This window comes from Colius striatus, chromosome 2 (assembly GCF_028858725.1).
Source record: "Colius striatus isolate bColStr4 chromosome 2, bColStr4.1.hap1, whole genome shotgun sequence".
Taxonomy (NCBI): Eukaryota; Metazoa; Chordata; class Aves; order Coliiformes; family Coliidae; genus Colius; species Colius striatus.
The window spans coordinates 70,265,427-70,282,401 of NC_084760.1; the positions used below are offsets into that span (position 1 = coordinate 70,265,427).

The 16,975-nt window shown below is 36.3% G+C and overlaps 1 protein-coding gene across 1 annotated transcript in view; it reads right to left on the bottom strand.

The window, feature by feature from the left end:
- Positions 1-16,975, bottom strand: part of RYR2 (ryanodine receptor 2) — a 430,121-nt gene that overhangs the window by 120,770 nt on the left and 292,376 nt on the right. Inside the window, exons 47-56 of the mRNA XM_061991036.1 lie at positions 15,341-15,446; positions 14,120-14,240; positions 12,669-12,838; positions 11,483-11,703; positions 10,390-10,480; positions 7,435-7,575; positions 6,825-6,988; positions 4,307-4,385; positions 3,617-3,706; positions 2,457-2,594 (exon numbers count right to left, since the gene is read on the bottom strand). Coding sequence (XP_061847020.1) covers positions 2,457-2,594; positions 3,617-3,706; positions 4,307-4,385; positions 6,825-6,988; positions 7,435-7,575; positions 10,390-10,480; positions 11,483-11,703; positions 12,669-12,838; positions 14,120-14,240; positions 15,341-15,446 — 1,321 coding nt within the window. The remainder of the gene's footprint in view (positions 1-2,456; positions 2,595-3,616; positions 3,707-4,306; positions 4,386-6,824; positions 6,989-7,434; positions 7,576-10,389; positions 10,481-11,482; positions 11,704-12,668; positions 12,839-14,119; positions 14,241-15,340; positions 15,447-16,975) is intronic.

Genomic DNA, 16,975 nt, shown 5'->3' on the forward strand with positions numbered 1-16,975 from the left:
CCAGCTTCATTCCATTACTCCTTACCCTGTTGATAGATACAGTAGAAAAAGTGATGCCCCAACCTGACATCGACCATTTATATTCTTATAAATATTAATGAGATTCCCCACTCAGTCTTCTCTTCTGTAGACTAAATAGTCCCAGTTCCCAGTGCTGAGGGAGCTGACTGATGTGGTTGCTAAGCCACTCTCCATCATTTTTGAACAATCACGGACAGGCGAGGTGTCTGAGGACTGGAGAAAGGCCAGTGTCACTCCAGTCTTCAAAAGGGCAGGAAGGACAGCCTGGTAAACTACAGGCCAGTCAGCCTCACCTCCATCCCTGCAAAGGTGATGGAACAACTCATCCTCAATGTTGTTACTAAAAAAAAGAAGGAAAAGATAGTTATCAGGGGGAGTCAACATGGCTTCACCAAGGGGAAATCCTGTTTGACCAACCTGATAGCCTTCTATGAGTGCGGCTGGCTAGATGAGGGGAGAGCAGCGCATGTCATCTACCTTGACTTCAGCAAGGCTTTTAACATTATCTCCCATTACGCCCTCATAGAAAAGCTCAGGCAACGTGGCTTGGATGATTGGATGGTGAGATGGATCGAGAGGTGGCTGAATGACAGAACCCAGAGGGTGGTGAACAATGGCAGAATCGAGTTGGAGGCCTGTGGCCAGTGGAGTTCCACAGGGACCAGTTCTGGGGCCAGTCTTGTTCAACATCTTCATCAATGACCTGGATGAGGGCACAGAGTGTACCCTCAGAAAGTTTGCTGATGACACCAAACCGGGAGGACTGGCTGATTCCCCAGAAGGCTGTGCTGCCATTCAGCGGGATCTTGACCAGCTTGAGAGTTGGGCAGAGAGAGGAACCTCATGAGGTTCAACAAGGACAAGAGCAGAGTCTTGCATCTGGAAAGGAACAACCCCATGCACCAGTACAGGCTGGGGGTCGACCTGCTGAAGAGCAGCTCTGCAGAGAGAGACCTGGGAGTCCTGATTGACAATAAACTAAACATGAGTCAGCAATGTGCCAGCAACTGGCCAAGAAGGCCAATGGCATCCTGGGATGCATCAAGAAGAGTGTGGCCAGCAGCCTGAGGGAGGTTCTTCTCCCCCTCCACTCTGCCCTGCTGAGGCCTCATCAGGAGTCTTGTGTCCAGTTACAAGCTCCCCATCTCAAGAGGGACAGGGATCTTCTGGAGAGAGTCCAGTGCAGAGCCACTGGGATGATCAGAGGACTGGAGCATTTTCTTTATTAAGAAAGGCTATGTGAGATCTAAGGCTGTTTATTCTGGATAAGAGGAGATTGTGGAGGTATCTCATTAATATTTACAAGTATATAAATGGTTGATGTCAGGAGGTGGGGGCATCCCTTTTTTCTGTTTAATCTAGCAACAGCAAAAGGGGTAATGAGATGAAGCTGGAACACAAAAAGTTCCATTTAAACATAGGAAAAAACTATTTTACTGTGAGGGTGACAGAGCCCTGTCACAGGCTGCCCAGGGAGGGTGTGGAGTCTCCTTCCTTGGAGGTCTTCAAGACCCACTTGGACACATTCCTGTGTGACCAGATGTAGGTGGACCTGCTTCTGCAGCATGGCTGTACCAGATGATCTCTAAAGGTCCCTTCCAATCCCTACCATTCTATGATTCTATGAAGATTTGAACACACTGTGGATAATGGTGTACTGAAGTTACGCCTAAATCTCTGTGTTTTCTAGAAGTTTTTTTTTCTCATCAGGTGAAGTTTTATACAATCTAGTTCAAGGTGAATTCAGGCAAAACTAAAACTTTGAATTCTGCTTTGCAACACTATTTCTACATATAGAAATAGAATCTACTACATACTTACCTTTTCTTTCTGTCTCTCCTCCCCACTCAGAAAGACCGCTTTGTCATTCTTACTTTCTATTGCCTGAATTTGTTTGGTCATTACATTGAAACAAATTTTCAAAGCATAAACAGGGATGGAGATTACCTAAATGGCAAATCACTGATGTAAGAAATGCAACTAGAAAACAGGCACTGTTGGTCTTTACTCTATGGAGTCTACTGTAACAGGAAAACTCATGTCACCCACAGGTACATCTTCCTTTAGGAAAAACAATGCCCAGAATTTTGTTACTATGGGTGATATTATTTTCATATGCATTATTTTATGAGCCTGTACAGGGTCTAGAAATTAAAAGGTCTCCTTTCAAAAGAGAGGTATTTTTAATAGAGATAACCACAAAGCATGGACAAGACACACAGTGAATAAAGTACTGTTTTCTAAATAAAGAAACTAAACTATCTAAATTACTGCTAAAGTACTGTTTTCTAATGCAAACTGCAAGCATTGTTACATTAACATAAAGACACTGACACATAATGTTACAGATTTACTTCATTGCTTATAAAATCAAAGACTGGAGGGTAGATTTTGATTATCTTTTTTAAAACTAAGTTTTTAATAAAAGGTCTTACTTGACTGGTTTGAGATATGCGACGTGTTCGATTATACAGTGCCATAGAATCTCCCTCCCGTGTTCTTTCAATTCGCCATCCCCATGCCAGCATTGTTTTTAGTGATTCTTTGATTGGCCACCGATAAATTTCTTTCTCCTAGAAGAATGCACATGCAATAACTGCTTTGTTTATTATGTAGTTGTACAGAGTGAAAAATAACTATTGGGGTTTTGCCTAGTTATTCTGAGATGCAAAGGAAGGTACTGGCCTTTATGGTCCAGAAACAATGCAAAAAAGCAAATAAATCATGTAACATATTATAAAGTTTATTATTTCAGAGGTGAACAGAAGAATTCTGGCCCCCCAGGAAGCTGATGATCACAGGGATAACTGTGTTAATGGCATGCAAGCACAGAATTATAAAAATGTCTATGTTGGAATGGATCTCTGGATGTATCCAGTTCAATTATCTGTTGAGGTCAGATAAGCTAACCTAACAAGGCTATCAAAGACTATCAAGATTAGGTGATCTTGCCATGTCATGCCTGGAATATTTCCAGTTCAAGTGATTTCAACACTTCTCTGGACAATATATTCCAATGTTGAAGTTTTCAAGATAAAGATTCCCAGATAGCATTTCTGCTGAACCAAAATACACCCATCGCCTCTTGTCCCATCAACTATGTCTCCCTGTAAAGAGAATACATCCATCTTCTTTATAACTAGCACTTAGGTACTGGGAAACTGAGATTATATCCCCAATCAGCTTTCTCTTCTTTCAGCTGAACAAATCCAGTTCCTTTAGCCTTCCCTCATCAAGTTCTCCAGCCTCCTAATCATCTTAATGGCTCTCTGCTGGTGACCAGACCTAAGATCACTAAGCAAGCAGGCATTCCTGTATGACCTTACTTTAAAAATATACTGACAATATGATACTTCAGTTTCACCATAAATGATGCCATGTAAATTTGGCAATGAGAGAAAATAGGCTGAGTGGCTTATTTATAGATCAAGAAACCCTTTCTGTCTCTTTTTGAGATTTTAAGATGGGTAACAATCACATAATAGCTAAGGTACAGTAAATATTTTTTTTTAAAGTGATGTAAACATAAGGTGATATTTTCACAGTGAATAAAGCAACCTTCAATAACTGTTTCAAGAATGAGAAAATTCCTTACCTTTTCAGATAGTAACTTAAACTGTTTCATTAATGGTTGCACTTTTGCAGATTCAGAGTATGTTTCACCGTATGTCCATCCATTGGCAAGCTGAAAATAGTAATAATGAGAGGAAAAAAAAGGAGAAAAGTAAAAATTATGAACAACCCTGATTGGTACAAAAGAACTGAAAAATGCTTCTGCAGAGCTGTTCTCTTAAAATTTAATTTCTACTATTTTCTCAGCATTTTCTCAACCAACATTTATATTATACACACACTGAAATTAATTACGTAGCATGCCATCTTCTGGAAAACAAAGCTAGCAAATTCACTATATTTTTGTTTTAAAATTTACATAGAGCAAAATGCTACAGCTGAAGAACTACTTTAATACTGGACACGCAAACTGCACAAAGGAATAAAAACCCTAAAAATGTAAAAAAAATATGAAATTTCAATAAAATTCTTAATTAGCAAGCATGTTTACTCAAGAGTCATCAATAGAAAGTATGAATGGATGAGACTATTTTGAAATACCCATGTGCAATTACAGAAATTTCCAATCAAATGCATTTCATGAAAACATATTTTATCTACATATCAACTTGTAGCATTATGAAAAAAAATATCTACCGTAAAACATTTTAATGCTGAAATGGGTTAAAACAAAAAAATCTGATCTTGCTTTAACAGGAATATAGATTTTTACCTTTTCCATTGACCATTTGTCATGAGAGTGTTCTGCATATTTATTAATGAAATATTCTAGTTTTTCAGGAATTGTGATGCTGAAAAAGAAAAATAGCCATCACATCATACATGTTAAAATGTGAATGCTTTTCTTTTGAGGAAAATTTTAAAATAAATAATTATTAGTGTACACATCCATTCAAAGTATTTTACTTTGTACATTTATTGTGTACTTTCCTCCCATGCAGTTTGCTCCAATCCCCAGTTAAATCAAGGATGAAAATCTCAGTTATTTAATGGCAATAAATGAGAACCACAGGTGATGTAGGAATTTTACTTCTTTCGCACACATGGGCAGGGAAAAGTTAACAAACTAAATACTCATGCCTTTTGTCATATATTTCTACTACTAACATTCATTTTCTTAACAATAAAGATATAATTATGCCTTATAGTTTCAGAAATATGGTGGTAACTTATTGCACAGGCCCATTATAAACTAAGTGTGCTAACAGTCTTTTGTGAAATACATCTGTTTAATATATTCTTATAAATTTTATTATATGTTTCATGCACTATAACTTATGACAACTCAAAAGCTACATGCTCAAGATTTATTTTCCAGCATCCTATGAATATTAAAAATGTTAAAATCTATATTAATATATTACTATATTTATATATTAAAATCTGTATTATCCTACTAATGGTATATTTTTAATAATTTCAAAAGTGCAATAAATTGGTTAGTACAATAAGTTCATATTATCTACAGCTTCAAACAAATAGATCTAGGACTAGTAAGCAGTGTGATGCAGTATTTTCATGTTAAAAGAATACAGGATAGGTTGGAAGTAACACTGTTAAAAGTAGTTCTTTGCCTTGAATCACCACAGAACTACTGACTCCTATGGCAATGAAGTTACTGATGTTAAGTAACATTTTCTGAGTTTTTCAGATATATTCAGTTTTTCAAATGTATTCTAGCTATTTACAACTTCCCTCTGAAATGACACCAGATGAAGTCACGTTTCATTAGCTAAATGCTAGTAGAATATCCTTACTAAATTTTGTTAAATCTTCACTCACTGGGGCAGAGTGGCTTGAAAGCAGTCTGGCAGAAAAGGACCTTGGGGTGTTAATTCACAGCATCTGAATCTGAGGCAGCAGTGTGCCCAGATTGCCAAGAAGGCCAATGGCATCCTGGCTTGTATCAGAAATAGTGTGACCAGCAAGCCCAAGGAAGTGATTGTCCTGTTGTATTCGGTGCTGCTTGAGGCCTCAAATAGCGCGTTCAGTTCTGGGTCCCTCACTACAAGGACACTGAGGTACTGAAGCATGTCCAGAGATGGGCAATGAAGCTAGTGAAGTGTGTGGAGAACAAGTCTTATGAGAAGAGGCTGAGGGAGCTGGGAGTGTTTATTCTGGAGAAGAGAAGGCTGACAGTAGACATGATCACTCACTACAACTACCTGAAGGGGTGTTGTAGAGAGGTGGGAATCAATCTCTTTTCTCCAGTAGTGAATGACAGTATATGAGGAAATGGGCTCAAGTTGCACCATAAGAGGTTTAGAATGGACATTAGGAAGGACTTTTTCACAAGAGGGTTATTAAGCATTGGAACTGGCTGCCCAGAGAAGTGGTGGAGATATACAAAAGATGCATAGATGAGGTGCTGAGTGATACAGTTTAGTCTGATGATGGGCTTGGCACTGTTGGGCTGGTGAATAAATCTTAGCCAAATTAATTTTTATTGTCACTGATGTGATTTCTATATTATAATCTATATTTTGGCTTTACTAACATATGTTGATGTGCATGCATATACAAGTATGCTGTAACAAAGGTATTCTACTGCTGACATTCTGCATTGTGAATGTTAATATAGACTGAAAAAAAGTTAATTGAAGCAAATGTCTTACAAATGGCATTTTTCAAGATATAGTGCATAATCTGACTGCTGGAAGACTAATCTATGCAAAGGAGAATGAAGTGCTAGATGTAGTCAAGAATAAGAGCATAAAAAAACAATTCAGATAGCTGTTTTGTCTTGGCTAATGTACTTAAAAGAGTCTGCCCATATAGAGAGAATGAAGATATTTTCACCCAGTTCATAGTAAAAAGGAGTGATATGCATGATCACCATCATTTTCAGTAGGTACACTGTCCTTCACACACACTGGAATTAGTGTCTTAGCACATATTAATAACAACAGGGATGATGTAGGCTAGTCTACTTTTTCTTCTCCTAAAAAACATGCTAGTTTGTTTGCAGCAGATATACAATCTATTTAAACTATTTTCAAGCTAAAAATGCATTAAGAATGTTCTAGGTTGACCAAGAAACCAGTTATGCAGATGGACATTTACTGCTTTATATGATTTAAAATAAACACATAAATAAAAACACAAAGTCTTCATTTTGTCTACAAGATGAGCATTCAGAAGAAAATAAAAACCATAACCAACAACAGACTCCATCCCTCTTTTACACATTCATGACCAAAAAAATTAGTTGCAAAAAAATAATTTCTTACTTTGATGTATCAACAGGTTGAGGATTAAAGTTCCCATCTGAATCCATTGAAGACTGCTTTTCCATCATATTGACATAATTTGATTCCATATAGTCTGGAGGTAAGGCCCCTGCCACTGCGCTCAAACAAGGCAAAGCCAATTTGAACAGTTCTTGTTCATATTTCTATGGAATATACAGGGGACAGAAAGTGAGTAGTGAATGGAACCTCTTACCATCACTGCTGAAACCGATATAGCTATAGTTGAAACCAAGTAGTCATAGAATGGTTTTCTTATTCAATGCGAAATTGAATTTGGTTCTGAAAACAAAGGAAACATTATACACAATAGATAGAGGTAGATCAAGTCTTGCTCATGCAAATAATTAAGTGGGAAAAATACTGACTTCATAGAGAACACAGCACACACAGATACACTTTTTTTTTAATGAACAGACAAAACTGTACACCTATGTTAAAGTAGAAGCTATAAGGGGAAGATTTACATTTACTGAAGCCTGTATTTCTCCATTTAAAGTGGAAAATACAATGCTGATACAAGCTGGGTAAAGAGAACAGATTAAAAAAAAAGTTACACAGAAAGTAGTAGATGGATATGAAAATGACTTACCTTTTGAGACAAAGCATCAAAAATACCCCAGAATAACTTTCTGGATAAATGAAGCTCTTCTTCTGAGGCAGCACCAAAGTTACCCCATCCACCTGGCAAACAATAATACTTCCAGCATCTTTCATAATGATTTGTCAGCAACTAAAACAGAACATATTTTAAAAGGAAGTAAAATACACCTGTTAATTTTCTCACATTCTGGCACTCAACTATTTCACTGATACTGCCAGAAAAAATTCTAACTTTTATGAAAAAAGCCATCTTTTGTATCTATTCTTTAAATCATTGGTGGATATACACACAGAACGAGCAGTACTTTCTTTTAACATTAATGGCATATGCAAAAAACATGTGGCAGAAAATAATTTTCCCCAACACCACAGGAACTCTGACAGTTCAACTGAAGACAAGAATTCACTTTCACCTGTGTGCTGCTATTAGAAACACTGCTGCCTGGTGGGTAAGATAGTAAGAACTAAGATTTCACCTAGTTCCCAATTATCATTTACATGTTTCAAAGCTATTCAACAGTAACTCCCAGTGTGACTCATCTCTTCTCTGACTTGTGAAATCTGCTATCATTCTACACTTCTGCCCTCTATTACAATTGGCAGAGAAGCTTTATCCTCTCTTCCTCTCTTTTGTTAAATACCTATTTCATCCTAGGTGGTTACAAGATTCCAGATTATCAGGGACTCAAATGGGGTTAGGACCTACCATTCTATGACTCTAAGAAAATATTACAAGTCAGGCAGTAAAAATCTGACAGGATTCCCTCTCTTTTCAAAGATGGAAATACTAATTCTGATACTAATAACATAAATGTGCAGAAATAAATACAGGCTTTTAAAAAAAAGTTCTGATTTGTAGAGTATGGATTTTGATAACAAATATATAACAATTCTTTTTTTTCTTTTGGTAGGGGCTGGAAGGGATCTTTAGAGATCATCAGAAAAAACCCTCACACAAATGTAATGCATTTAAGTCTTCAGATTTAAATATCCTATGACTATCTATTTACTATTAAAATTGGAAAATGATTTAAAAAACAAAGGAGAGAAGAAATTATATACATAAATAATGTAAAAATCTCAGAAGTTTTATCATTCATGTAGAATCACAGGGATCTCAGAAATATGAACTCTAAGAATTTAAGATGTATTTGAAAATGTTTTGTTTCTTCAAAATAAAATCTCTTACACAATGGCAAGACTTCAGATTTGCTTTTGGACAATATATGAGGTATATATTTTTAAATCTAGCAAAGGCAGGTTTACTCTTATGGAAGTCCCTGATGACTGAATATGATTTAAGAGGAAATAAAAGCAAGGCAACTCTATTCCAGAAAGTTCATGCTGAATTATACAGAAGCAGCAGCAGAGATATGAATTCGTTTGCTGTGTAAACTGATATAGTTTTGTAGAAACCAGTAGCATTGTTCACAGTAGATAGCACTCTATTCTGATAATGTCTTCATAATTTCCTTCCCTCTTCTCACTCAAAATTACATTTTCAGATATATGATTAACTTGTATCTGTTTCCTAGACTACTACAACTTGTTTGCTAGCATAAGCCCATGGAGAATATGCAAAGTACTTTCAAATCAGAAAAGTTCCAGTTCTACCTTCAGACAAAGAGTTTACTTTCCTCAGAAGTTCCTATTACTTGTTTAGGTGAGAATGGACAAAATCATTTACCCACGCTAACACCACAGTTCTCTTATATCAATATCTTCACAAAGCCTGACTTGTCAAAAGGATCTATTTATTATTTCCTTCCCGTCCATTTCAATAATATTGGAAAGTCACTGCAGGTGTGTCCCTCAGGATTAAAAACCCTTCTGTTCTAGATAAACAGATCTCAGGGAGCTGGATTTGTTCTTTCCCCCCTCAAAAACACTTGAAGAACCACAGTCATGCGGGGACCACCAAGATAGGATTTTTTGCAGCACATGACATGTCATAATGCATTATGGTCCCCTTCAGGGCAATACACTAAATAATCAACTACCTTTCTCACATATAAGCACTATAGAATGGCTGCTTTGGCATGTTTAGTTTGATTCAGCATTTCTTGGGGGACATAGGCAAACTATGAAACCCTTGGCAGGGGAAAAAACATACAGCAGGTCCTGGCTTTGAGACTGATGATTTAAATTTCTCATCTGATATCAGAGACTATAATCTGGCTAGTAGAAACATACATAATTCTGAGGAGTATTTTGGCAAATAGATCAGATGTAAAATACAACTAATTCTGATATATGGCTTTTAGATCATAAAGAAATATTTAAAAAGAAGAGATTAACTATCTTCTTCAAAGTTGTGCTTGGAAAGCATTAAAAAGGACAAATGAAATACAGGAGTAAGATGGGAAATGACATGTATCTTACAACTGCTGATGAAGACTGAGGGATCTTTAAGAAATGTGCCATCTCAAAGGAAAAAGCACTTTTTTCTTGTGTATTAGGAATCAGAACCAAAAGATATGAAGAAATATTTGGTGCTGAAAATAAAACAGAAGATTGTTGAAAAGCTTGTATTTCTGAGATTTCCAAGCACAAACCACAGAAAATAAATACTTTTTCCAAGAGCAGTGAAAGCCAACATAGAGGGCAGAAGTAAGGGTACATATAGATTATCGACTGCTATCTTCCTTTCTATGATGGATTTTGCTCCCTGCCCCCAAGGGTTTTTCTGTTCTTTTTCTATAGGGCTTAAAAAAAAAGGAGATAAATAAAGTAGAATCAAACACAAGACATGGACTTCACAACTCCACATAGATGGATGTAAATTAGACTGAATTCCATCAATTTCTCTTTAAGAACATCACACTTAGATTATTACAGAGTGGAGATGAGGTAAAAAAAAAAGGCAGAGAATATTCTCCATTCATGTATTTCCTTTTGTATTGTGTTACAAGGAATGCTGTTGAATATTAAAATATACTTTTACCTTGAGAGGCATCTTTGCATGTTCATTTAATAGAGGAACATCAAATACTAATCTTCTCAGCAAATGCTGCATCATGGAAGGCCGCAACTGCCTAAAAGCAGACCAACTATTTCAAAAGGATATACCAGCACAGTTTCATGTAAATAATCAATACATTAAAGCAACCTCTAAGTCCTATGCCATTACAATTCTTCAAATTTATAACACAATTGAATTTTGCCTGTATCACTAAAAAAGTGTCCAAAAGAAAGGAAACCAGTGCATATCAAAGAAAAATTTCTGAAAAAAGATGCAAATCAAATACTTTAAAGAAGCGGAAAAAATATCTGATCTATACACAGAGAAAGCCAGGGAAAAATCCCCCTAAATTTTGGTATTGTGAAATATGGTCATGGTGCCCATGAGAGAAGTCGACAACATTAATTTATTCTAATATATCTCAATGGCTTAAAAATATTCTAGAAACTAATTAAAACATAAGAGCACTAACTATTTAGCGGTACTAAAGAAGACACAACACTGGAAGGACAAAAGAAATAGGTATAGCATATGTGAATAGGTAAAGTATACGTGATATACTTTATAAAGAATTGCTATTCAGTACTGATTAACAGATCTATAATATGTTTGCATTTGCATTTCTAAACACATTTCCAGAGTATGAAAAAAAAAAAGGTCATTGAATAGGATTTGAAATGTAACACAATATAATCAAACATCTCTATAGAACTGTACAATCTACTGATCATCAACCACAATGCCAGTTTGTACAGCCAGAAGTATTTAAATTGCACTTCATTGTATGCACAGTTCCATAGTTCCAGAGCTTTGTGTTTTTTTAGTACATCCTCTTAGTCAATTGCCAGGGTTTTAATTCAAAAGACTCAGTACAACAATAGCACAATAACTGAGGACTGCGCATGAGTGATTAATAAAGCTGAAAATTGAATACAATGAATCAAAAAATATCACCATCATCTGACAAGAAAAAAAATCTTAGTTATACTACTGTTAGCACAGTTTTACATTCCTGTATTATAAATACCATAGGTTATCAATTAGCATTCCTGTACAATCAGGAGTGTTTTCTTACCCACAGATAGACAGCAAACACTCTTCAATAGAATCTCGCTGAGCTTTGGTAAGAGAGCATCCCTTTGAGAGTCTATACACAGTATGCAATAAGGAATCGATGAGGGAAGCGTAGTGCTCTGTGCCAGCAAAAAGGGGAGCACATCTGGTCAACAGAGGCAAGACTGCTGTGCAAAGGTATCGATTCAGAGCCAAAGCCATATCTGTAGCACTTAAAGCAGCCTATGAATTAAACAGGACAGAAATTACATTTGTCTCATCAATATTGCTACAAATTAAAAGGATTTATTTGATTTGCAGTAATGTGGTAAATTTCCAAAACATACAAATGAAGATTTGATATCTTCATTTCTATTCTCTTTGATATCTATTTCTCTTTCTGCTTCTAAAGTCTCATAGATGGCTTTTGTTTTGGTTTGATTTAATGAATGACACCAAATGCTAAAAGTTGCCATTCAAAACCAAAACAAATGTCAAGATAATATTGAAGAATATAATAGTTGCTTAACAGTACAGTACAAAATCAGGTACACCAGTCAAGTCTGAATTTACAAAACTCAACATGTTTCTAGGTTACAATCAAGCCCAAGTTCCAAGTGAGGAAAAATTCCTTACCTGCTCTTAAGTAATAACATAATTATTTCCAGAAAAAGATTGACATAAAAGTCCATGTCTTAGCCCTCATATAAGATCTCTAAATCTGATCTTTCTGGATCCAGCCAGATGAGCAAAATTAGATGGAAATGACTCCCAAAAAAAAAAACAGTAGCAATTTTTAAGAGGAACTAAACAAAACATTTAGTGATTTCCTAAATAACAATGTAGGTGTCCCTAACAAATGCATGATGACTACTTTCTGTATCTCTCCAGAAAGAAGCTTCTTATATGCTTCACTGGCAGCTGATTTTGATTCCATATTACAAAGACAGAAAAGCTTCTGAGGAAGGTCATTTCATCCCTTATGGATATGGGTATCAATGACTGCTCTATAAGGTAAACATCATTCTGCAGAATGTGTCTTCACTGTTCTTCAAGTACTCTCAAAGCTCAGCAGTAGTAGACAGCTTATACAGCATTTCAGAAATGCAGAAGACCACATGAAGTTAAAAAATAGTTTTGAGGGATGAAAATTGCTGCAGTGTTAAGTAAGATAACAGAACGAAAATAACACAAAGTTAAACCCTTACCGTATCTAAAGAAGCAGCAGCACGAAGATCTGGCAGAAAGCCAACTTCTAGAAGGTGTAGAAGAAAATCCTGGTCCTCAATTCCATAGACCCTGTCAAGGAACAAAACCATGGCTGCCTTGTGATCTGGGCAAAACCCCGCAGACATGTCAGGTTCCACCACAGTACCATCTAAAAGGAAGAAACAAGACTTCAATGATAAGGATCATCCTTCACCAACAGACTAGGCAGTCATGGTATTACTTGTTAGAGGTTTTGAGTCTCTTTTAATATTTAAGCATCTTCCTCATCTTACACAAAGGCATAATATTTGTACTTAACTGAAAAAGAATGCATAAGGCAAATTCCACACAAACAGACCTCAAAGTCCATATGGGCTTTTCTTTTTATATACTGTGTATTCCAGGATTTTTATCAGTTGATATTCTAACATGGTAAGTATCTAAAGCATACTAATTCATCTACAGAACTAGCTAGTTCTTAGAAGCGGTAGACAAAGTAAGAAATACAATTTTGTAACAGGTATGTAGCATCAGTGAGCCTATCAAACTTATGGCAATGACTTGTGTTAAAAAGTCCTCGCTATCTGAAAACTTCTGAAATATCTAAGAGGAATTCATTGAACTATTTTTAATTTTCGTACTTTTGTTTTCAAAACCAAATAAGCAATTCTGTATCTGCGAGTTATGCTCTATGATAATGAAATAACACCTATAGATCTAGCACTATTTTAAATATAAATAATAGTGTAGTAAAATGACAGATCTTTTTATTTCTTCTACTGTTAACCTATTGGGCACTCTTTTGCAGTAAGTCTCTAGACAATCCATGTGGCAATTATGTTTTCTGTCCAGATGGCTAAAAAAGACCAGATGTAATTCCTTTCCTTTTTATATTGATGCTCACACAGTTCCAAATATTTTTATTAATTCTATATAGGCAGAAAACATGAAAAAATGCATCTGCATATGCATGTCACACCTGCAACATCACCATAGTTGTTGAACAACAACTCCGGTGTCTTAGTTTCAGCTAGAAACAATTTATAGGGTTGTAATATCAAAAGCTAAGGATTCTGCTATAAAGAAAAGAGACTGTAATTTGTTGTAATATCAAAAGCTAAGGATTCTGCTATAAAGAAAAGAGACTGTAATTTAACTGAAAAAAGAGAAATAATTAAAGAAAATTTCTTTTAAAGTTGTAATAGATTTTCATGATTCAACTAGTGAATGAGATTTATATCAGGAATTTACATGTACACAGAATTATCTCCTGGAGCAAGCAGAAATATTTTTGAATCATGTTTGAAATACACATGATTTTCCTCTAATTCTCATCATAGTTTCATTTCTATTATATTTTTAAATACTGAGAGAATTGTAAGTCATATGTCATTAAATTATAAAACATAAGAACAGGAAGAGAGAAAAAGTAGTAGAATAATCATCCTACCTTTAGCTATCGTTGGCATGTGGAAAGGAATACTGATTACTCCCACCAAATCTTCCAGTGGAATTAAAGACCGTAGAATTGATCTGATTCTAATGGCTTCTCCTTTACCAGCATGGATTAGCTAAGGAAAAGACAAAAAAATTAACAAAGTCTTCTTTTTATGTTCATGTGCTGGAAACTTCCTGAACCACAAGAATGCCTGCCTTAAAAATTGCATTAAAATTAATAATGAAAATTTCACATAATCTGTATTTATTTATTGTATTTTGGATGCTAATGTGCAAAGTCTGTTTTCTGTCCTTGCCAAATAACTTCATTTTCAGGTATCCCAGCTGTTTTGGTTTCGTTTTAAGAAAGGAAAGAGAGACAGAGAGAAAACAGTAAAATATTTTAATTCAAACAAAGCAGATATTCATACACTTCTGACCTTATGATATGGATATCTCTCTCCTTTCTCAAGATATCAATATCTTGATGATCTGCATAAATTTGATACTGATGTATACAAGTCAGGGTGCATTTAAGGATGAAATTAGAAACTATGCAAATGTAAGTGGAATTTCTCACGAACAGGAAGGTATTTTGAACAAGAAATATTTTCAAATACTTTCAAGCTCTTAGAAACTAAGCAGTAAGGGCTTGGTTTTTATAGTCTGAGTGTCTAATTCTTTGAACATAATGCTTGATATAGTGACATCTTACCTTAAAGAAGGCTGGTCAGTGTAAACAAAGATAAGGATATATCAATATGTATGTACATTGAGGGACATTATTTATTCCCATATTTTAAAGGAATACCCTATAATATTTACTCTTTTATATGCAATTTAAACATCTGTTTAAATATGTATATGAAGAGAGTAAAACCACGGTTTAACGTAAATCGTACACCATCACAATAAATGGAAATTTGAGGAGATTAATTCCAACAATGGACAATTAAACGACATTTATGACAGAACATTGTTGAAGATCAACTATGGGAAACAATAATAAGAAAAACAATAAAATAATTAATTTAAAAGGAACAGCTTATGAATAGTTTGCAGAAATTCATTGCAAATTAGCAGATGAACAAATTACATACATTAAGATACTATGTAGCAACACTGCTTTAATACCAGATCAGGTGTTACTGTGAAAAAGTCAAACAGTAAATCACCAAACAATCACTAAAACAATCATGCCTTTATTTCCAATGCACGAAGATGTAAAACTTACATGCATCTCAGGAGCGCAACGTCCTAAGAGATCAATCAAAGCAGCATAAAAGGTCATGATTGCATTTCCCATGTGAATAGTGTCATCTTCTTGTTCTTCCATTTCACTGTAATCAATTAAATGTTAAAAGATTAAAAAAAAAAAAGAAGACAGTCTTTACATCAGCAATAAATAATGAAAAAATCTGCTCACAGGTTTAATCGCTTACACATAGTGGCTTTCTGTTAACTAGTGGACCTTTAGCAGCCACAAAATGGAATTTGTCCCCAAAAGATTGTAGTGACATCTGCATTGTGACCATCTATCTCATTTTGCATTAGGGGATTGATTCTTAGTTGAGTGACTAAGAATTCTAAAGAGGGATTAATATTTAGAGAGTTAACGTACATTAACAGTGTAGAGGAAGCACTATTAGGCAGAAGACAAATCTCTCTCCCCGACAGAATCCAAGGAAGCATTGGGTTCATAATTGTCATGGTTTGACACGACAGCCTTTTCTGGTAAGGGGGGACTGTAAAGATGGCTCCTGCAAGTAGTTGCTCGAACTCTCCCCAGCTCTGAGCCAGACCCACTTCTGGGGCTGAGCCAATTAGACACCTCCACAATCACTTTTTAAGAAGAAGCCGGAAGAGGAGGTTTCTTCCTCCTCCTTCTTCCTGTTTCTTCCTTCTTCTGTCCCTTCTTCTGGCTGGTGGTGGTGCAAGGAGTGGGAAGAGAGAGAGAAACAACCATGCTGACTCCAAGGTCAGTGAGGAAGAAGACGAGGAGGTGTGCTGGAGCAGAGACTCCCCTGCACTCTATGGAGAGAACTGGTGAAGCTGAGATTTATTTTCATGTCTTTAAAGACCCCGCATCAGCGGTAGAGACTCATTTTGATAATGATCCCATATCAGGGGCACAGACTCATTTTGCTAAAGCTGGCCCAGGACCAGGGGCAGTAATTCACTTCATTAAAGGCATCGAGGCAGGGACAGTGACTATGGCCAGAGCAGACCATGTCCCGTGGGAAGGATCCAGTCAATTCACTACAGACCCGAGCCAGGGGCAGTGATTTTCTTCTTTAAAACTATAGCTGGAAGAGGCTGTGTCCCAAGAGAGTGAAGCGTTATCACTATGGCTGGAAGAGGCTGTGTTCTGAGGGAGGGACCCAATATTTTTTTTTTATAGAATGGTAGGGGTTGGAAGGGACCTTTAGAGATCATGTAGTCCAATCCTCCTGCAGAAGCAGGTTCACCTAGATCAGGTCACATACTAACACGTCCAGGCGGGTCTTGAAGACCTCCAAGGGAGGAGATTCCACAACTCTGGGCAGCCTGTGCCAGGGCTCCCTCACCCTCACTTTTTTCTTATATTTAAGCAGAACTTTTTGTGTTCCAGCTTCATCCCATTACTCCTTGTCCTGTTGCTAGCTACAATAGAAAAAAGGGATACTTCAACCTCCTGACACCCACCCTTTAGATATTTGTAAAATAGTCTCCTCCAGACTAAACAGCCCCAGTTCCTGCAGCCTTTCCTCGTATGAAAGATGTTCCAGTCCCCTGACAATATTGGTGGCCCTGTGCTAGACTGTCTCCAGAAGATCCCTGTCCCTCTTGAGCTGAGGAGCCCAGAACTGGACATAGGACTACAAATGAG